This window comes from Vigna angularis, chromosome 10, assembly GCF_016808095.1.
Source record: "Vigna angularis cultivar LongXiaoDou No.4 chromosome 10, ASM1680809v1, whole genome shotgun sequence".
In the NCBI taxonomy this organism is placed as follows: Eukaryota; Viridiplantae; Streptophyta; class Magnoliopsida; order Fabales; family Fabaceae; genus Vigna; species Vigna angularis.
The window spans coordinates 25853394-25876120 of record NC_068979.1 but is presented as its reverse complement, the minus strand read 5'-3'; the positions used below and the strand labels follow the sequence as shown (position 1 = coordinate 25876120).

Below are 22727 nucleotides of genomic sequence, written 5' to 3'. Positions count from 1 at the left end.
TATTGAGAGCATAAGAATGAACCACTAAATCGGAGTTCCTATATTCATACGTACAGTACTTAACACAAAATCAACAAGGAGTTCCTCCTTGGAACTCTAAAATACACATGTCAACATATTATCATCTTTAGTCATATCTCAAGAAAATAACTCTTACATACTCAGACATTTCACATCCTCACAAAAAACATCACTTATTAACACATAACTCTTTATGGTCTATTAATTCGAACCCTTAAGTAGTTCAAATAGCTTGGATACCCTCACCATTGGTTCCGAAAGGGTCAAAACCCCCCATATCGACCTAAAGAACGTCCAAAACGGACATCAAAAACTCCCAAAACGTCAAAAACATCAAAAACACTAAATTTGTCACGCATAACTTGCTCCAACGAATTGACTCATTCCCTCAAGCGAATTTACCATTCCAAAATCACGAAAATTCACTTTCCAGCTATACCGACTATTCTTTTCATCATACAGACTTTCTAGACGTCCAAAAACTCATCTCCTATCAACAACCCATATTCATCCAAATCTTATAAACATCTAAACTAAACATATAAATAAAAGGCAGCGGATAAATAGTACAATCCAAAATTTCCTATCAAAAACCTAGTCTCCTTTTAAATCCATAAACAGATTCAAAATCTTCGATCTATACGTATACCTAAAAAAAAACTTCCACCGATTCAAAATACTTAATACGAACAAGATCTCTTCAAAATTATCAAACAGAAGCATATCCCAATTCCAAACCGTACATCAATTCAAAAGATATAACAGAAGCAGAATTTCATTCTAAAATCATAAAGAAGATCAAAATCCTAAACATATACTCAATTTAAGATCATACAGAAACAAAAAGACTCAAGGTTAGCTCCCCTTACGGTTTTCTCCTTAGCTAGCCTTTCGAAAACACTTTGCGAACGTTCCCCAGACTCAAATCACAGCTATAAAGTCCCTCTGCTCCAAAACCTTCGTGCTCTAGCCTCTGGTTCAACTTAGGAACCATTCCAACCCCTGGGACGTCCTTAAATAGCCAAAAATTTGGCCAAAAACGCGTTTAAACAGTCAAAAACGTGTTCACTCACTGGGACAACTTTGTCAGTCCGGTTGAACTCCTTCCCAATGTCAGAATTACGCGTATGAGTACTCGAATTGAAGCTATTCGAGTCTACTTTCTAATGGAGAAAGAATCAACTTAAGATCTAATTTATAAAAAAATTATAATTGAAATACTAAACCTTATCAAAGTCGACAGAATTATATTTTGTACTATACTTTGTACTTTTGTTACAACTTGTTACATTTTGAGTTTCTTAGTCTCCTAATGACCCAAAACTTACTTTTTTTTTTCTAATTTTCAGGGTCTTACATAGAGAGAGGATTGTTTTTATATATATGTTTTAATTTTATCTTTTACATAACTGTTATTTTATATATTTTTACTTTTACTTTTTAAATAATGATTAATTTAAATTTAATTAATTTTTAAAATTAAAATACTTGTTTTATAATTTTATTTAATTAATTATGTACTCCCATTATTTATTTAAAATAAATTATTTTTTAATTAAATTAATTATGTACACTAGGAAAAGAAGCATATGTTTCGAGCAACATTGTTTAAAAACCAACCCAAAACAGAAGCCCGTGTAGGTTTTGTAGATAAATACAGGAGGCATTCATTCAGTACTTTGGTCCTTCTTTTCCTTTAGCTACACAATTTTTCTTCTCTCTCAACCCTTCGAAAAGTTCACTCAGATTTCAAAGGTAATTTCTCTCGTTCCAACATCGATTTTACATTTGCCCTTTTGTGCGGTTTCATTCGGAGGGGAATTTCATTTCACGATTTGCAAATGTTACTTTGATCGAATCAAATAGTTTCTGGGTATGTATTTGATAATGTTTGTCTCTGTTTAATATCTTTATCTGTTGATTTAGTTTTTGTCTCGGAAGAATGTCTGCTTCTGTTAAGTTTCTCAAACTTAATCTGCGGTTGTTTTGGGGGTGAAGGAGTATACGAGGGCATGAGTTTAAGATTTCATTTCTTTATTTTTTATTCTGTTGCATAACAGTCTTGTTGCACTGGTAGTTCTTTTTAGGGTTTTGAAGAATTCATTTTCATCCTGTGCTGTATTTTCTTTTACCTTTTTGTATGACTTTCATTTACTTGTGTACTCTGTATTGCATTGTCTTTTTTCTGTATGTTCTGTTGAACTGTGGCAAATGATCGGATTCTTAAGTGGGTTTTAAAATTTCTACTTTGTATTTTGTAGTAGTTATTTAGGGCTGGTCTTACAATTGGCCAAACTTAATTTTTCAGTTTAATTTGTTGAGTCGATTATTTACTAAATTGTATTTTTTTCTTTTTATTTTGGATTAAAATATCCTTTTCTGTTTGGTTATTATTGTTTTTAATCACAAGTAAAGAATACTATTGCAATCCTAACCAGGTCAGCACTACACTGCGTACCAATTTTATGCAGCATTCTTAATACAATTAATAGAAAAAAGAAATACAATGTGGGGGAACCAAAACCCTTGGTTTAGCTCACCCAATTTTGGGCTAACCAATTCTTTTCCAGCCAAACCATTATTGATTGCCTTTGAATTTTTGTCTTAAACTTTTTTCATGCATTTTCTTCTATTTACGTAAAATATAATGGATACCCAGTCATTTAATGGAAATAATATAAATATTCTACTTGTATCTTATCTCACATATTTACTATCAAATATATTATATGTATCCAATAAATAGGATTAGAAGTGGTGAATGAAGGGTCAGCAGCAGATAATATTGAAGAAAAAGAATTCTGCTTCAGTTGAATTTTGTATGAAGTTATTTCTTGAAATATTGTTTGAGCTGATTGAACATAAAAGTTATCGTAGTATCATAAAACTAGGGTAAGTAGTTCCAAACTTTCTAGGCTCCATTAAAGCCATATTTGTAGTCAATGTAGGACCAAGTACCTTCTTGAGGCTGCAATTATGGTGCATTAGGGTGACTGCAATTAAGGTGGCTTTCCAACAATAGCACCTGCTATTTTATTACTTACATCTCAACACAATCATGGTCTTTACTTTAGTACAAGTGATTGTAATTTTGCCCTTATTCCATGTTTCAATTCCAATGGGCTTTACACATTATCATAATTTCTATATGCACATTTTGTCCTCATTTATCCACAGTTTTTAGGTCAAACGGTTGTGACCATTGGCACTGTTTTCTTTTTATTCTCAGCGAGCCTCTTTAGTTGAAACGTTATTGCCTTTTCTGGTTTGTGAAAAATCAATCTGTTTAAGTCATTCATTTTGGCTTTCTTGTCTTCACTGGATGTAGTAAAGTTTTCCTTTAGAATCCTGTGCAGAGTGCCTATGCAATATGGATCAAGAAGATGGGAAGATTGACCCAGTTCATCCTACTTATGTGTCTTCTAATCCTCCCGCATCAGGGAAAGATGAGATGCTGGGCATTGAGAATTCTCTGTCATCTGGAAAGGATGATATGCTGGGTACTGAGAATCCTCCATCTTCAAGAAAAGAGGCTGTGATGGGTAATGAGTATCCTCCAAAAGTGTCGTCTAATTCTATGTCATTAGAAAAAGATGGTATAGTGGGCACTGTAAATCCTGCGGAAGTGTCTTCCAACGCTATACCTTTGATAAAAGATGGTATGATGAGCTCTGATAATCCTCTGTTATCTGGAAAAGATTGTGAGAAGTGTGCTGAGAATCCTCCTGAATTGTCTTCTAATTCTCCATCGTCAGGAAAAAATGGCATAATGGGCACTGCGAATTCTCTGTCATCGGGAAAACATGATATATTGACCACTGAGAATCTTCCTGAAGTAACTTTTGGTCTTCCTTCTTCTGGAAAAGATGATGGAAAGAAGGATATTGATTCTCCTGAAGGAACTAGTATATCAGATTTGAGTGACAAGAATACCCCGCAATCATTGAAGGCAAAATCTAGTATTGTTAAGAAATCTCAAACTGGTAAGCTTAAGGGGAAGAAGAGCAATGTTTCTCAAAAGATTAATAAAAAAAGAAGAATTACGACTTCTAAAAAAGTGGTGGATAATGCTGGTGAGAAACAAGTTTCAGACGTTAGTGAGCTCAAGGAAATTAATGATGAACCATCTAAGGGTAAGGGTGAGGAGGCTGAAAATAAAATAAAAGAAAGCCAAAATAAGAGCACTGCCGACAAAAGTCCGAAGGAAGAGTCAGACAGTAGCCAACTGAAGGTTACTGATCCTCCTGAAGGATCTAGTAAACCAGAGTTGAGTAACAAGAATACTCCACAATCATTGAAGGCAAAATCTAAAATTGTTAAGAAATCTCAGGCTGGTAAACTCAAGGCTAAGAAGAACAGTGGCACTCAGCAGATTCATGGCAAAAGAAGAATTAGTATTTCCAAAGACGTGTTGGATAATGTAGATGAGAAACAAATTTCAGACAGTAGCCACCTGAAGGAAACTGATAATGAACCACCGACGGGGAAGAGTCGGGAGGTTGAAAAGAAAGTAACAGAAAGCCAAAACAGGAGCACCAATGGCAAAATTCGTAGGGAGAAGATCCGACAGGCTCGTAAAGATAAGGCTAGTCAGTTGGATAAGACTGAGCAAAATCTAGAGGGTGAAGAGAAGCATAGGGACTCAAGCAAGGGTTCTAGGAGTATAAGAAACAAAGTTAGGAGAAGTGACATGGAAAGGAGTCAAGTAAATGACAAGAAGGCTGAAAAGCTTGGTGGTTTCATCTTTATGTGCAATGCAAAGACAAAGCCTGATTGTTTTCGCTATCGAGTCATGGGTGTTTCGGCTGGTAAAAAGGATGATGTTTTACAAATCAGACCTGGGCTTAAGCTTTTTCTTTATGATTTTGATCTGAAGCTACTGTACGGTATTTACAAGGCTTCATCTTCTGGTGGCATGAAGCTTGAACCCAAAGCTTTTGGTGGCAAATTTCCTGCTCAGGTTACTTTCTTTCATTTTCCTGTCCAATTAGTCTGATGTTGTTTTGTATTTATCTGCTGATGGCTGACACCTTCAGGTGCGGTTCAAAATTGCTGGTGATTGTTTCCCACTACCCGAGAGCATTTTCAAAAAAGCCATCAAGGATAATTATAATGAAAAAAACAAGTTCAGAACCGAACTTACCGTTAGACAAGTAAGCATCAAACGTTACCTCCGGTGGCATGTCTGTATTTCTGTTTCTATTGTTTTTTATGATGAATGATATTTGAAATATTCTGTCAGGTGAGGAAGCTCACTCAACTTTTCCGACCAGTTGAAATTCGTTCAGCTGTGCGCCCTGTCCACTCCCAGCCAAAGTTAATAATTCGAGATAGGGAATCTCCCGACAATGTTAGGGGATCATGGTCCCGGTTGCAGAGGGAAAACTATAACGTGCAGTCTCTCAATAGGGATCATCAATTTGACCAACAAGAGGAAATTGCTCATGATCTGTTTGCAATGGAGAACAATCGAGCATATGGTCTACCAAGATATAGGAGTGTGGCTACAACATCTCATGTTAATCCTATGTTAGAATCTTATGATAGAGACTATCAACCCCGTCACCTGGAGCATGGCTACCCGAGAAATGTTCCTGCTCATGTAGAAAGTGTTCGGACTGATCATCTTTATTTAAATGACAGTAGGGATTCTCTGTTTTTGAACGAGAGTAGGGATCCTTATCATGTCTATCGCCATGGTGTTTCACCTCCTAGGGATGCATATTTGGGATCTTTAAGCAGGGAGGAAAACTCTTACTTGGTTGGGCGAAGACCTTTTGCTGGGACGGATAACTTGCCAAGGAGAGAGGCTGAACGAGATAGGCATTACCCAATCTACGCTGCACCTGATGCTTTGTCTGATCATCTTCGGCGGTCATATCATGGAGACAAGTTGGAAGCTTCACGCGCCCCAGTTTCTTCTCGTTACTCTTTTGCTGGTCCTTCATTTCGTCGCCGCTGACTTAATGTATTTCTGAATTCCTTGTTTTGTGACTCTTTATCTCTTGAAGTCTGGTGACTGACTGGTAGACATTTTAAAAGAAAACTGTATGCAAACGTACTTGAGCACTTCTGCATTTGGAAAATAATATCTGCCTGCTTAGATTTCAATCCTGATCAATATGCAGACTGTCAAAATATTCCCGACATTGTATGATAATTGCCTGCTGTAGAACGTTAACCGAAGGGCCAGTTTTGATAACAATTGGTGATTACTGGTTTGGTTTTGCGGCTAGTTACCATGTACTGCTTTAATGGATAGGAAAAAAAAGGCAAGCATCGTTTCACTTAATGTAGAAACTTAGACGACTCATGTTGCCGTATTTTGTTGGCCAGTAATTTGGGGAAATCATACATGAACAAAGAAATTTCTTTCAAACTCATGCATGCAATTGGATAACTGCTAGTTTCACTGTAACTACATCGGGAGCTAAAGGGTTTTGCATACTGTTCGACATTTGTCATCTTTTATTTGTCATTTCCTCTCTTTTCACTTATTTAACTGTGAACTAAATTGGGTTCTCGGACTATTGTACTAGAATAAAAAATTTATTAACCAAATAAGGGTAATAATTTACTCATCTCATTTGTGATGCTTCCAAACAATGCTGTTTCCAAAACAGTGTTCATAGTCCAGCAAGTAATGCCTGGAGGGCTAGCTATAAATTGATTTGTTTTAGAGAAATGGCCTTGTCTTCTATAGTTTTTTTTTACCAAAAGTAGTGTATTTTTTTTTTTAAATTCATCAAAATGGACACTTTATAAAAAGATTACGGTTGTGGGTAAGCTGTTAAAGCGATTGAGAAAAAAATCATAAAAAAAAAATCATTTTAAAACATTTTTAAAGTCGAAGGCATGTCATCCTAATGTTATTTCAATTTAAAATACATTAAACTAAAGTTATATCATCTGAGACTACAACCTAAAATTGTCTTATTTTAAAGTCTTGTCATTCTAATAGTACTTATTCAAAATGAAGTACAAAACTTACACGCATCCATATGTGTAATTTTTTAAAAATTGACCATTTTGATAAATTAAAAAACAAATACTGTAGTTTAATAAATAAATAAAAACCATCTTCTATAACCTAATAAATTAACCCTTCTCAACCATTGCTTAGTATACCAATATCCAACCTAAACATCAAACTTCCTTTCCTTTTTTTTTATTTAATAAAAAAATTTATTTGTTATTTACTCTATTTATCTTTTCTTTTTCTTTCACTCATTTATACTATTATGATAACACGCATGGACATACTTAATAGACAATTAGGGTCAGAATTTAATGAATATACAATAGTAGAGATTCAGTCATTTCTGGTATGCCCTTCACCACTTTCCACATTAGTTCTAAGGATTGTGAGGTTTTTGAAACACAGAGGATGATTCTCCCCACACTTGATATTTTTCGGTTTATCTATTTTATTTCGCTTCCCAAATAGCTGTAGAATTAAATTGCTTATAATTCTTTACATTAGAAATTACTCTTAGGATGTCACATGCTTCTTTAATTTTAATTTCTTTCTGGAATGACTGTGAATAGAGGTCACAAAATTAGGTGTCGTAGTTTGGGTGTATAATTGATATATATGTAATTAATGACTAACGAGTATATTAATATTAGTTTAGTTTATAAATAGGTTGATATGGTATATGGATATTTATTATACATAAAAACTTAAAATTAAAATTTAACTTATATTTTAATAAATTAAATTAAATTAAATTAAATTTATATTTTATTAAGTAAATTTAATTAATATTAAATTTTAATTATATTTAATTTAATTTAATTTAATTTATATTTTTATAATTTTATTTTAAAAATTTATAAAATATTTCTTTTTAAAATATTTACATACATACATATATATATATATATATATATATATTAATACATATCTATGAATACAGTGATTTTAAAATATTCGTGAACCTTTTTTAAATGGGTATATATAAAAAAGGTAACAAGTAAATTTTAGATTTGATATAAAAACTTCAAATGTGAAAAAATAATTAGATTATTTAAAAATTTAAAATAATAATTTATTAATTATTAAAAATAAAATTGAAATATATTACTATTTATACAGTAAATAGGTTTTAAATAATATAAACAATTTGTATTATTAATAATGACTTATTTGTTTGTAAATTTAATTTTAATAATGACTAAATGATTATAATTCATAAAAATATAAACTAAAAATGAAAAAAATAGTATAACTTTTTTATTTTAAATATAATCCGTTTTTAATAATTTATTAAATAATCAATTGATTAGAAATTATAAAAGTATAAATTAAGAATAAAAAAGTAATATAGACAAATTAATTCAAAAATAAAATAAATGGATAAAAAGGTAAAATAAATTTTATGTACATGTGATAACAAAATAAATAAATAAAATAAATAAATAAATAAATAAATAAGTAAACTAAATTTTATCTACACATTACAATAAAATAAATATGAATAAAAAATATTAAATAATTAAAAAAATTACTTTTAATATATTTATCAAAACAAATAAGAAAAATTTAATAATATTTTTATATTATTATAATTATTGTTTGAATTTAAAAAAGTAGTTACTAAAATAATAAAGTAAATTCTTTGTTATATTTAGTTATTTAAATTTAGAAAATAGTAATTAAAAAATCAAAATTGAAAAAAAAAACACCAAAAATATACCATTTTATATACAGATATATAAATTATAAAAGATTAAAAATTACTACTACAATGATAAAATTGAAAAATATTTTTTATTATAAATAATTATTTAAATATAAAAAATAGTAATTAAGAAGATAAAATTAAACAAAATATATATAAAAGGAGTGTATTATTTTTTATATATATAGTTATTGTGATTATATATATAGATAATAACAAACTTATTAAATTAATAAGAAAAATAAAGTTAGGCTTTTTCAAACTCTTCTTCTCCTTCGAGTCTATTCTGTGTCCGCCGTGTTAACTCCAGCTCTTTTGGAAGTTCCGATACGTGTCCGGACCGCTTCCGGAGCGGGGAAGCGCGGGTCGAAGGCCGGAGCTTCATTGGACTTATCCACTCTCAGCCATCTTATGTGTGCAGAGATGGAAAGCTGTAGCAGCAACAGCAGTGACAACAATCACTGGAGAGCCGAGGAAGCCATCGGTGGCAACGCTGAAGCTCTTCAGGCCCTTAGAGAACTCATCATATTTCCTCTTCATTTCTCACAAGAGGCAGAGAAGCTTGGCCTTAAGGTTCTAATTTTCCCTTTGTTTATTATGTTTTTCCTTCTATTAATCAGTGGGTCTTGATCTTTATAACTGTCACTTTATCTATGTCTTGTTCTGTTTTTTTTTTTTTTTTTTAATTTCCTTTGTTTCCTTCTAGTGGTCCAGAGGATTGCTGCTGTACGGTCCACCAGGAACTGGAAAGGTAGTTTCTTTTGAAAACTGATATCTTCTTAACTTAACATGGAACAGATTAGTACTCGGGTTGACAAACAATCCACTGACCAGTCTGATGCGTACTCGGGTTAGACCTCATGTTAATAACACATATATACTCTTGTAGTCATAGAAATAAGGAGTGGATCCTCTATACTCGGGAATATGCTGATCATCTATATATGTTATAAATAGCATATTATTAGGATAAAAAACATTTTCAATATCTCCATTGAAATTTGGAAACAATATCTTCATACTCTTCCTATTTATTTTAGCTACAGGAAGATTATGAAGATATTTACAACACTACTATTAGGAACATTTTTATTTATTCCCTTATCTTTGTTATTAGAGGCTATAAAATATTCTCTATTTATTGTATTGATGGCTTTTTCTCAATATAAATGAAGTACTTTTGCTGTCTCAGAAATACATGGTTTCAGTTCAGCGTTTCTCTCTTCCCCAGAGTTTAATAGATACCAATTATAGTCAATATGTTGGTAAAATCCTGAACTGTTGTTGAAGGGATAAAGGCAAGATTTGTCAATGGGAATGAATGAAAATAACAAAAAACATGTCTTAATGTGGTGCAATCATGTTATGAGTTAAACTTACATTTGCTTGGTTTATGAAGTGTAAAGTTAGTTATATCTTTGCCTGTATGGTGAATTTTATTCAGACAAGTTTGGTACGAGCAGTTGTTCGGGAGTGTGGGGCACATTTGACAATTATCAGGTACTCGTCTTTTCAATATAGTTTAACGGATTTAGTGGTTGGAAGTTCTTTGACCTTGAATCATGAATCCATAGCTTGTCATTATTTGTCTGTTTATGTATTTTTCAGTCCACACACTGTTCACAGAGCACATGCTGGTGAGAGTGAGAGAATTCTCCGTGATGCTTTTTCTGAGGCATCATCTAATGTAGCCTGGGGCAAGCCATCCGTTATCTTTATAGATGAAATAGATGCGTTGTGTGCTCGCCGAAGTTCCAAGTATGAAACAATTGCCTACTGCTATGCTAAATAAGATAAATTTTGTCTGTGAACACAATTTTGATGGTGATATTCTCTAATGTAAATTAAAACATCTCCTGCAGGAGAAAACTATAGTCTTGCATAAAATTATATTCTCTTTGCTATAATCTTTTTACCTCTCATTGACTTGTTTTAAATCTGTTATGTGTTGCCCTAAATATTTTACATTTGCCTGATTTGTGGATAGGTTGTAGCCTGCATGTCTGTCTGTAGAGTGTCATCATAATTCAGTAGTTCAAATGTTTTATTTTAATATCTTTTCTTTGATATTTTGACTAGGTTGTTATTTTGTCAATGTAATTTGGGGGCTAATCCACTTACCGCAGTAGACATTAAATTTCATGAATCCAACTGTAAAATTGAATAGTTTCATCAAGTAGCTCAAATTTACAAAATTTTATTAAATTTTAAATCTATTTGATGCTTTATGAAATAACTTCATTGTAATAAAAAAAAGGTATAATTGACTATAAGATTACATAGCTATAAATGTTGACTTTATGTAAATTTAGTGTACATGGTCATTTTGAGATGATGAGACAAAATTCAATGTTTGGTTGATGAAATTTAATATTTATAACGTGATAATAAGCTGGGTAAGTGTCTAAGAGTTATTCCAAAAGTAAATGGATCCCTTCTACAGACGCATAATAAAAATAGTCATGAATGCTGTGAAATATTAACATCATTCAATGGATAAAAAGTTACAATCCTTAAAAAAGTTATTTAAAAGTTTTTAGAATGGTGTTTCTGATAGGATATAACGTGTATGATAGGTGGAAATAGATTACAATGTTAGTTGTTAGTTGGGTTCTTAGGTTGAGTGAGTCTTTCTTTATATAGTGGGGGGTCTTTGTAGGCAGAGGAATGTTTTTGGTTGTTTAGAGAATTGTATAGATAGAACCATTGTATCCTGTGTGAAGGGAACTTTGTCCCTTGGAGGCATTCTGCCTATTCTGGGTGCCTAGAATCAATAATACCAGATATTTTCAATGAGCTTGGGTGTTTTAGAGTAGTTTTCCTGGGTTCCTCTACCTAGGAACCTAACAGTTTCCTTTGTTATCAATTGCATTAAATGGGCTAGTGTTGGATGTTCCAGGTCAAGCGTATGAAGTGATAATAATGAAGAGTTTCGTTTGTTGATTTTTTTGAAGGGAATTTATCAGAATGATATCAGTTGCTGCTTAGCTTAAATCACAAGAAGATGACTTCCTTGCACTTGATTTTCCATATTTTGTCATGTGTTTCTTTTGTTTGTTTAGAAATTTGACTTCTATATGAGGTTTTGATTGGTGAAGACTAGATTGGGATAGGGTAGGAGAGAATGGGCATCTTTAGTTATCTTGGATATACTATATACTTTGTCTCTGTTTTTTTTATCGAGTGTGGAGGAGTTCTACTAATTCCCTACAAACTTATCACTTTTTTTGATACCGTACCGATGCAAGTTGCAGAATTTCAGTAATAATACGTATTATCCTGCTATTTCTGGACTAGCTGTATGAAGTTGTCTTGAACTTCTGTTGCATTTGTACAATGCCTTCATATTATAAAGTGAAATATGTGGGCCTGGATCTAGTGAATTCTTTTGAGTTTTATTAGGGTAAGTATATCGTTTAATGGGGGTTTGTTTATGCGTGTGGCAATCTCATTGATGACATTATTTAAAATTTTCTACGTGCAGAAGGGAACAAGATGTTCGACTTGCCTCTCAACTATTTACACTGATGGACTCAATTAAACCAACCTATTCTACACCAGGCGTAGTTGTTGTTGCATCAACTAACAGGTTAGCTGCTGCGCTCTCAATGATTATTTATGATTCTTTAGAAATATAAATTATTTGGAATGAATGCAAATTGGTTCTCGTTTGAAATTCAATGTTCACACATGCCCAGCTTTTTGAACCTGTACACTGTTTTTAGAAGTCTGATATCACTACTTTAAAGTTTTCATAGTGTGTCATTGAAGAAGTTATTGTTTATGGATTAAGTAGAGCAGTGACTGGTTTAAGTTCTTGTACTTTTCCTGATGGATCGATAAGAGCAGAGGGTGGTTTTAGTTGTTTTCTGTACGTTGATGGGTTATTAACAGTGCTGTTTCATACATTTGTTCCTTTATCTTTTGATGTCTGGAACCTCTGATTTTTCTCTTGCGCTCTTCATGTTTTCTTAAAATCTATGGATTTAATAATGTAATACTGGTAATTTCTTAACACTGCTTAAAGTCATTCACCTACACCTAATCTGGTTTTTCTCTGATGAATTTCATGCATCTGGTTTCTGCATATAGAGTGGATGCAATTGACCCTGCACTAAGAAGGTCTGGACGTTTTGATGCTGAAATAGAAGTTACTGTCCCAAATGAAGATGACCGCTATCAAATTCTGAAGGTAACTTTTAGTGATATAAAGTTTGTCTCTTTGATGATGATTTGGTTATTTAAACTATACCACACCAGGGTATTTTGGAGTCCTTACCTTGTTCTCAATCTTAATGTGGAAAATCTCAATCTGAACAGAGAAAAATGATTTTCAGTGATAATTTCAAAATGATATTACACAAGTATTTATAGCCTATGAGGCTCCTATAATGACACTGGACATAACACTGACTAGAACATGGCTAATGTCGAAGAGTCACCAACACTGATATATTATCAACGTGACAAAAGTCTCAACTGAGAATTAAGATTTATATAATATTCACACTAGTTTGATACATTTTCCTGTAATATCATCCTTCACAATAGAATTCTAAATAAGGAACGTGTATCTTAATAGTTGAAAGAACTGGTTAAGTCTTGTGGAATGAAACCTAAATAATGTCTTGCAATATTTATAATGTATGTTGTTTTCTTTTAATTTCTTTTCTTCCCTTTTTTTATTATAGTAGTGTCTAGGAAGTGTTTAGCCAAGAATAGTCATGCCCAAGCTGTTTGAGGTGTTCAAGATGTGTTGAAGAGGTATTGGATATCCCAGTTTGTTACTTTAAATGCACATATATATGGTATATATGAATTTCATAAATCTGATAAGATCTTACAATCTGTGTTACAACCTCCTGATTTACAATTCATAATTGAACTTTAGTTCAACGTGAACCAAAAGCTATAATTCTTAGGAAAGTGAAATTTAAACTTAATTCGATCTTACAAAATTTACTTGTAAGATGAAGTTTGCACTTTTCTTATACAAAATTTACTTGTAAGATGAAGTCTGCACTTTTCTTATTAATTATAATTTAGTCATATCTATAGTTGATGTAGGATATCCAACACCTCTCTAAGACTGAGGATTGGAAATCTCAAACATGGACTAGGGGGACCTGATAGCATGTGATGTGACATAATAGCCCCAACAAAGTTGACTTGGATAGGCACTAAATGACTTTGATAAGGAAGTGAAATTTAAGCCTAACTCAATCTCACAAATGGCTTGTAAGGTAAAGTTTGCATTCACTTATATACTATAATTTGGTCATATCTCTAGTTGATGTGGAATATCCAACAATAATAAACATATAAAATAGTAAGCCAATAGATGTGGTGTAATTATATAGTAAAACCCCATCCCAGTTATAGAACAATATCTCCTTACTAGTTACCAATCAATAAACCAATAGATCCGTCCTATTGCTAAATAAGAATTCTATCTTTGTTGCAAAATAATAATTCATTTAAAGCAAATAATCTTGCAAGTTAACTTCGTAATCTCCATATAAACCTTCAATTCCATCATTTGCAATTCCATCTCTTTTATCATTTAAGGTACTGATGTCTAAATCATGTTGAGGTATAGTTTCATCCTCCCCAACTTGATTGGAACCAAGTTTTCATTACACTCAAATGTAGAGTTATTCTCATGCTCATCTTCCATAATCCACTCATCATTAAGTGAACAATCATAAATACTAATTTGATTTGGTTTTCATGTTTTAATCTTAACTAAGTTTGAATTAGCCATAACAAACATCACTCATTGTGTTTTGCTCTAGTCTATTCCTTCAATTTGTGTGGACCCAAATTAAAGCAAAAGCAAATATGATAAGCATCCTAGGCTGAGAAGGCTTGATTAACGAGTTTCTTCTGGGAGTGATTGACATGCTAATAAAAACATCTTGGGTTGAGAAGGCTTGATTAACGAGTTACTTCTTGGTAGGGATTCACCCATGTGGTCATGGGTTTGAATCTCACGGTGGATGTCAAAATGTTCTTAAAAGACTGAGATGACCTTTGTATGACCACAATGTCTTTTTTTATTAGCCTTGAGGTGCCTAAAGGTCTTCAGTTCACTTTGATAGGTCTCAGTCTAGGAGGGTGATGTGCTTGCAAAGACACTCTTACTTGTAGTTATTGTTTAAGGGTCCTTAAGAACACAATAAGTTGAGAAAAATGTTACTGAACAATTTTAATCCTGAGTTTTTGCAAAGAGATAAGACTATTGGCTAATTGCGGAACATGTAAAACATCCTTTAATACAATCGATGAGTTCAAAATTATATTCCCAGAGTTGCATATAGGTATACCTTGGCCGTTCACAACTGTAATAAGTTGTTCTCCATTTCTTTTACCATGAGTTGAAGGACACACAAAAAGGTGTCATATGATTAGTTGGTCCTGAATCAAGAATCCAAATACCTTGAGACACATGCCAACAATATTGAGGCAAATCTTACCTTTCACGGATAGAGTACATGATCTAGAGGGCTTACTCATTGATCAACCATTTCTTTCAAACATTCGAGTTCTTCCTTATAAGCTTTCATATCAAGATCTAGTGGTGGTGAATGATTAGATTGATTGGTGGCTTCCTGTTTTGAGGTAGTATGATTTTCCCATCTTTGAGCAGACCCTTTATTGTTTCCCATGCGCTCGAGAACATTATTTCTTTCATGAAGTTTGAAGCATGTTTCCTTGGTTTGTCCAGATCTTTTACAGTATGAACAATAGTCTCCATGATTACCTTTTTCAAATGACTTTCCCCCAACATTTGTTCTCTTGTGGACTCCCTTTCCGGTTGTCATGGTAGAGCCGGTGTTGAAAATCCCCCAATCAAGCATGACAACTTTTCGAGTTTCTTCCCATCTTACCATATAAAATATTTTTGATAGGGATGGTAATTAGGAAGATTCTATAGATATTTTCTCTAGTTAAGAAGATTTTTCTCTAATTACAACAGGTTGCATATATGTAAGCATTCCCGGCTCTGCACTCAACAAATTTCACATTCACGGCTCTGCACTCAACAAATTTAACATTCACGGCTCTGCACTCAACAAATTTCACATTCACGACCCTCCACTCAACTTTGTTAGTGTAATTTCTCACATCAGTTGGTTAGGAAGAAAGTTCGATGTTAAAATCTTTTCATTTTTTTGCTTATTTCATTGAATTCTTGATTTCTGAAGTGTGACAGCATGGATTTATGTGGTTTTCATATGAACTTGTTACAGTTGTATACAAAGACAATTCCCTTGGATCCCAGTATTGACTTAAAGTCTATTGCTGCATTGTGCAATGGTTATGTTGGAGCTGATTTGGAGGCTTTGTGTCGTGAAGCTACCATGATTGCAATTAAACGATATTCAAACGCAGAAGATGCTAGTAATTTCAGTCTAACAATGAAAGATTGGAAGAATGCGAGGTCTGTTGTTGGTCCCAGTATAACAAGAGGTGTTACTGTGGAAATTCCCAAAGTGACTTGGGAAGACATTGGTGGATTAAAAGAATTAAAGGTTTGTTAAAATTTGCATTTGATTTGAATTTGACTGTGAGAATCTTCATTGATACTGTTGTCCATAAACAGAAAAAACTCCAGCAAGCTGTCGAATGGCCTATTAAGCATTCTGCTGCATTTTCAAGATTAGGAATATCCCCTGTACGTGGAATTCTTCTCCATGGGCCTCCTGGATGTTCCAAAACTACCCTTGCCAAAGCGGCTGCACATGCTGCCCAAGCATCTTTCTTTTCCTTAAGGTTTTTTCTAATGTTTTAAAGTTTTATCTTTGTAGTGTGGGAGAAAATGGGTCTTTGCATTATTACACAGAAGTTTATGCCTAGCATGAAATGGATCCTTTCCTTGTTTTAGGGAACTGATGATCATTTTAGAGAGAAAGACACTCCCCTGTGCTAGGACCCACTATTCTATTTTCTAACCCTTCTCATTATTTTGATCTCCGTCTGAATATAAATTCATCTTTTTCAAGTGAGTATCCAAATCATTCTAGATGCATGGTTTTCATAAAAGGGAACAAAAAGAGTTGTAAGGTACATGCCAAAGGAATGAACGAAAGTTAGCTTGAAATCCAACAAAATAAATTGTCTTTAATAAATGGGTAAACTGATATCACTAGATTATGGGCAGCTATTTTGAAAGTTTAAAGTCATGTTAACACCTTGTCCTCTATCATCTCCCACCCATTCTGTTGATAAGTAGCACTTGTGTTATTTTCTGTATTGGTGATGCTAATGCTTTGATATATTCTAGATTTCTAGTTCTCCTGTTCTATAACTGTTATAATTATAGAAATGAGGAGCAAATCTTATATAATCAAGAATATATATATATATATATATATATATCTACATTATCTAAGTATTATTAGAACTGTTTTTATTTATTCCCCTATCATAGCTTCATTATTAAAGGATATAAAATCTTGTCTATTTATTGCATTGCTGCCTTTTTCTCAATATAAATAAAGCATCAGTGTTGTCTCAGGAACATACAGTTCCAGCTTAATGTCTCTCTTTCCTGTAGTTTAACATTATCATTCTGATTTCTGTGATTGTATATTTTTTTCTTCACATCTTTTTTTTGCCAATACAGTTCCTATAAGAAACTGATTTTCAAATAATGAAAAAATTTACAAGTAATGAATGTTGAATTAGTGGTGCAGAATTGTATTCGATGTATGTTGGAGAGGGGGAAGCTTTACTTCGGAAAACATTCCATAGAGCACGCCTTGCAGCACCCAGTATAATATTCTTTGACGAGGCTGATGTGGTAGCTGCCAAACGGTTAGTAAAATTTCTTTATTTGGAATATATTATGGAAAAAAATAATAAACTTCTTTGGTTTTTTGTTCTGAGCATTTTACCTGTTAGTGTTAGAATAGTTTATCTTGTTAGAATAGGTTAAATTATCTTGTCTATTTATACGAAAAATAAAGGTTGTTTTGTGGAGCCTATCTATTACCTAGGTGCAGTCTTTTCATATATTTGTGTATCTATGGTGTAAGGACTCATATAATACATGAATTTGCTGAGAGATGAATAATTTGTGAAGCATTCTTTCTCATTTTCATTCTCAAGTTGATGTCAAAACGATTCAATCCAACCTCTGTCTCTCACTGTCCAATGAGAAAATTGTGGCCTGCTGTTGGCATCCACTGCAGATCACCATTATTTTTTTTTTTTTGGTGAGCGTTGGGTTTGGTTTGTTTCGTCAAGTAACAGAGAACCCACTGTCCACTGTCACTGTTTCTGGCCTCCGTTTTTTTTCAACTGCCTCCAGTGACCACCATCAGTTTCTGAGTACCAAATCTAGTGCATCTCGCCAAGCAACAGAGAACCCAAAAAGTCACAGGCTAAATTGCTTCCACATGCCCCCTCTTTGCACACTCCAACCAGGCACATTGAAGCCATGCACCAACCTGTGGTCATTGAAGTGATATCATGCCTCCTTCGTGGGTTTTATCAGCCTCCCATGTCCTTGTTTCAACCTTGGTTTCTAGTTTCCCACTACCATTTGAAGTGCAGCCCTTAAAACACCTCTCAGATCCTCTAGTTTACCTTCTAGCTTCAAAATGTCTTCGGGATCTACCACCTCTTTTTTTGGGGACCACCACAATTACTTCAGGAAAGTGTAATGGAAAAAATTACTTCTCTTGGTTTGCATGTGTTGAGCTTTGGTGCCTTGGTAGGCTTCCATGATCACTTGGAAGGGATTTTAGTAAAACATCATGTAACAAAGTTGAGCAGTGGAAGATGGATTTTCAACTTTCTGCTTTGTTGTAGCAATATGTGAAACCCAATGTATTCAAAACTCGTAACTCTGATACATCATTACATTTATAGATAGATGTTCTCAATGTACTTGGGTTTAGATGATGAAAGATTGACATGAACGGTTTTATATTTGTCTTTCCTTAATGAAATTGTCGGATATCCCACACAACTAGGAATAATACTGAATTCTAAGATATACGTGAGGGGCAATTCTCTTTTTATAAATCGGTTTTGTGAGATTAAGTTAGACATAAACTGTTAGAGATTCAGGTAAGAAATGTAACTCACTCACACTCTTACGCTCACAAAAACAAACAACACACAGTATGGGATGAATAATTGGTGTGTATTCACAAGAAAGAAAGAAGAATACAAAATAGTCCAGGAGCTTAACCTCCTTCACCAGGTGCTATGACCGGTCAACAAATCAACAAATGTCTAACCCCCTCACTGATACAACAAAGAGGTCCTTATATAGGCCTCTTTCCCAAACCCACTTAACCGACTAGCAATTATGTCCTCTGTTTTCCCTTTCTTCTCTCATAGACCCTCCATTCTCTAACATAAACCCTCTTATTAAGATGTTATTAGAGTCATGTTAGAGTCTATTCTGGTCAAGTTCATTTGGGCTCTTGTCCCAAAACTATTGGGCTCATGTTGGACCACCTAGAATTATCTAATCACATGCTCGAAATGATTATTCCTCGCTTGAGTATACGTGTTGGAGATTTCACATTAATTATAAATAAAGTCAAATTATAATATATAAGTAGAGTGTAATCCTTATTCTGTAAGGTTGAGTTTGACATAGACCCTCTCACTAAGAAATGAAAAATAAGTTTTGTCAAATTATCAAAAATGTTGAGGGTGATATGTCAAATAATAATTCTCTTTTTGACTTTTCTATTCTTTTAAGTTCAGATGACATTTTACGTAAGTTAACTTGTTCTTATATTCCTTAACAAAATAGTATAGTAGAAAGAAAAAAGACTTAGTTGGAATTGCTCATTCCTTATTGTTTGGTGTTAGTGTATTTGGTCATCACTAGGTTGTTATTCTTACTGTTGTTTGCTTCCTCAAAATTAGAATATTATTTTCCTCTCTTAAAAGTCACATTTTCTATACTCTCATGTTTCCAAATGAACTCTATCATATCTCTCTTATGTCTTTGATTATGTGTGTTTTTGTCCATGATACAAACTATCTGTGAGAGCCATCAAATGTTTTTTTCAAGGATATTCTCCTTTCTAAAAAGAGTATTGATGCTATTATCTAGAAACTAAAAGGTATTGCATGTTTGCCTGACTATTCTTTGTCATGGTTGTCATTTGCCATTGAACTCTCGAACTAGATATAAAGAATGTATGTCTTCATGGTGATACAGAGGTGGAAATCTACACGAGCAACTTTTTGGGTTGGTTTCTGTAGTTAGTTTGTAAATTGTATGTCTTTTTATGGTCTCAACAATCTCCATGTGCTTTGTTTAACAAATTTAGCCATATTGTACAACTTTTAGGCTGAAATATAGTGAAACATAGTGAAACAAGTAATTTTGTTGTCATAATTCTTATCAGAAAAGTGTGCATGTAATTGTGTATGTTGATGGCATAGTTATTATTGGGAATGCTGCCATTACAATCTGTCAACTTTAGAAGCATTTGCAGTTACTTTCAGACCAAGGATATTGAATGCCTTAAAATTTAATATATAAGTATTATTATATTTTTATGGAAAATTAATTTTTTAATATTTTCTTTTTATTTTATTTCTTTTATAAATAATTTTTAATATTTTTTAGTTAAAATTAATTATTTAATTATTTCTTATTATATTTTATTTTTAAAGTTATACAAGTTATGTATCTTACTATTCATAACAAGATTCAATTCACGATTCAAAATATAAGAAAAACAATTCACCATTGGAATCTCAATTCGATAACCATGCTTAAAAATACTTTATAGGTATTGAAGTAGCTTAATCAAAGGGATTGTAATTTCTCAAAGAGAATTCCTTTGAGAGCTGAAACTTTTTTAAATTAAGCAGATGATTATGTACTGTGATTATCAGTTTGACAGAATTCGATATCCTGGGAAATTTGCTAGCCTCCAATTCATTTTGCAAATATTTTACTAAATTCTTGAGAGGACCTCAAACTCAACTTTTTATGTTCCAAGCTTGGTACATCATGCTCTAGCTTGGAGGAAATGTTGGTGTTAAAATAGTTTGACTTGTTACAACAGGTTAACATATTTTTTTGTCTATCTTTGGGAGAGCTAAAACGTTTTTTTGTGGTACCTATCTATCGTCTAGGTGTAAGGACTCAAATAGATGAATCATCTGAGTGCTGAATCATCCTGTAAACATTCTTTCTTATATTTTATTCTTAAGTTTACCCAAGCTGAGCATTTCAAGATCAGATTTTAGTTTTTATTTTTTTAAGGAAAATGTCTACACAAATCTTTTAATGCTGAACATTAAAGTGCGGTGGCTCAACGATTTGTCTTGGTAGTTATAATATTTAGCATTCTGTAAAGTAGGGTTGCATCAGACCACATGAAGTGAACTGTCTCGGTCAATTTTCTGCTTAAAAATGTTACATGCATTTAAAGTTTGATGTTGAATTCATTGATGTAAATGTTTCTATGATTTGCAAGATGGGAACAGGAACCCTTTTTAATAGTTTTTAGTGGATAAAATTATATTGAGTTTTCCCTTGATTGTAGGGGTGACAGTTCAAGTAATAGTGCTACAGTTGGAGAGAGACTTTTATCCACTCTGCTAACTGAGATTGATGGCTTAGAAGAAGCAAAAGTATGTGTGCCTTTTTCTTCTTTTGCTATTTGTTTTAATGATAGCCATCTTTTTTCTCTATTTCTGAAATTCTTATTTTATCTATAGGAAGAAGTAATCATAAAACTAGATTCAAGAGATGGTAATTAGCATTTAGGGTTTTTCTGCCTGTTAACCACATCCTTTTTATTTCAGGGAATTCTTGTTTTAGCAGCTACAAATCGCCCCTATGCAATTGACGCTGCACTCATGCGTCCTGGGCGTTTTGATCAGGTGCAAAATAATGCCCTATCATACTTATGATCCAGCTTGTAACTTGAATTCTACATGTTAAAATGTACAAAGATTGTGCATGTACAGTAGTAGAAGAATTTCACAAATCACTGATAAAATTGTTGTTGAAAATATACTTCAAGCAATTGATACTGATTTCAGCAAGTTGAAAAGAGTTGATCGAATATCCTCTCTGACTCTGGTCTATTTTTATGGAATGGTAGGTTCTGTATGTACCACCACCTGATTTAGAGGCTCGATACGAGATACTTTGTGTTCATACGCGAAAGATGAAAACAGGTCATGATGTTGACCTCAGAAGGCTAGCAGAAGACACAGAACTGTTTACAGGTGCTGAACTGGAGGGACTATGCAAGGAAGCTGGAATTGTAGCTCTAAGGGAAGACATATCTGCTGCCATTGTGTTTGATCGCCATTTCCAGATTGCAAAGAGTTCTTTAAAACCAGCTTTAACAAAAGCAGAAATTGACTCGTACTCATCTTTCATGAAGACCTCATCTCGAGCTTTGCCAAGCCACTCCGAACCAGGTTTGAAAGGAGACAAAGGCAAAAGGAACAGGTCAGATTCTTTGTCTTTGGTCAAAATTTGGGTTGTCAGCTGCTTGTTAGTGGCTGCTGCTGCTGCTGAATACATATATCGTGTATGGGGAAACCAAAGTGTACATGACATAGCTACCTGAAGAGCATTTTCCTTTTGTAGTTTTTGGATCAATCCATTTTTTGTTGTGTTGGCATAGTGAGTAAAATTTTGGTCATAGTAGGATTTCTTTTGTTAAATACATATTATTAGTAAGTTAGTTATTCATTATAGATGTGATTTGGCATAATTTTAGGGCATTTTATTCGAGTATCGTTCTTAGTATTTTTCACCATATTCTTGCACTCTATTAATACTTTTTGTTTTCGTTCATGAGTTTGTAAATCACACGTTTTTAAATGTGTTTTCAGTATGTTTTAAAGAAATTATGGGATAATTTTTATAAATTAAATTAATTTAACTTACTAATTTTTATTTTATTTTAATTTTACACTCAATGAAAGAGGAGCAATCGAACAAGTCCAATGATCAATTCTTGACATGGAAAAAAGAAAAAAAGGTAATTAAAAAGGATAGCACAAGATTGA

General features: G+C 33.1%; 2 protein-coding genes across 6 annotated transcripts; both read left to right on the top strand.

Moving 5' to 3' along the window:
• The first annotated feature begins 1637 nt into the window (after positions 1-1637).
• On the top strand, positions 1638-6132 carry LOC108335855 (uncharacterized). 4 transcript variants are annotated; one of them, XM_017572039.2, is made up of 4 exons: positions 1638-1776; positions 3378-4981; positions 5058-5174; positions 5264-6132. In XM_017572039.2, exons 2-4 carry the CDS (start codon positions 3392-3394, stop codon positions 5981-5983), a joined length of 2427 nt encoding a protein of 808 aa, XP_017427528.1. In that variant the 5' UTR covers positions 1638-1776; positions 3378-3391; the 3' UTR covers positions 5984-6132. The 4 variants fall into 4 exon arrangements, with proteins under 4 accessions (XP_017427528.1, XP_017427529.1, XP_017427530.1 ...); XM_017572040.2 differs by having other exon boundaries at positions 3366-4981; XM_017572041.2 differs by having other exon boundaries at positions 1653-1776; positions 3350-4981.
• Positions 6133-8945: 2813 nt separating this feature from the next.
• Positions 8946-22429, top strand: LOC108336055 (cell division control protein 48 homolog B). Of its 2 annotated transcripts, XM_017572358.2 has the most exons (12): positions 8946-9278; positions 9412-9456; positions 10150-10205; positions 10314-10463; positions 12190-12294; positions 12798-12897; positions 15959-16240; positions 16312-16481; positions 17397-17525; positions 21242-21329; positions 21504-21581; positions 21806-22429. In XM_017572358.2, exons 1-12 carry the CDS (start codon positions 9117-9119, stop codon positions 22280-22282), a joined length of 1842 nt encoding a protein of 613 aa, XP_017427847.1. In that variant the 5' UTR covers positions 8946-9116; the 3' UTR covers positions 22283-22429. The 2 variants fall into 2 exon arrangements, with proteins under 2 accessions (XP_017427847.1, XP_052725845.1); XM_052869885.1 differs by lacking the exon at positions 8946-9278 and having other exon boundaries at positions 9448-9555.
• The last annotated feature ends 298 nt before the right edge of the window (positions 22430-22727 follow it).

Excerpts from the sequence above, each read along its gene's own strand:
- LOC108335855 (XM_017572039.2), top strand. The coding sequence starts at position 3,392 with ATGGATCAAGAAGATGGGAAGATTGACCCAGTTCATCCTACTTATGTG. Across the intron at positions 4,982-5,057 it reads GTGGCAAATTTCCTGCTCAG|GTGCGGTTCAAAATTGCTGG; the intron begins GTTACTTTCTTT and ends TGACACCTTCAG. Across the intron at positions 5,175-5,263 it reads CCGAACTTACCGTTAGACAA|GTGAGGAAGCTCACTCAACT; the intron begins GTAAGCATCAAA and ends ATATTCTGTCAG.
- LOC108336055 (XM_017572358.2), top strand. The coding sequence starts at position 9,117 with ATGTGTGCAGAGATGGAAAGCTGTAGCAGCAACAGCAGTGACAACAAT. Across the intron at positions 12,898-15,958 it reads ACCGCTATCAAATTCTGAAG|TTGTATACAAAGACAATTCC; the intron begins GTAACTTTTAGT and ends AACTTGTTACAG. Across the intron at positions 21,330-21,503 it reads ATGGCTTAGAAGAAGCAAAA|GGAATTCTTGTTTTAGCAGC; the intron begins GTATGTGTGCCT and ends TTTTTATTTCAG.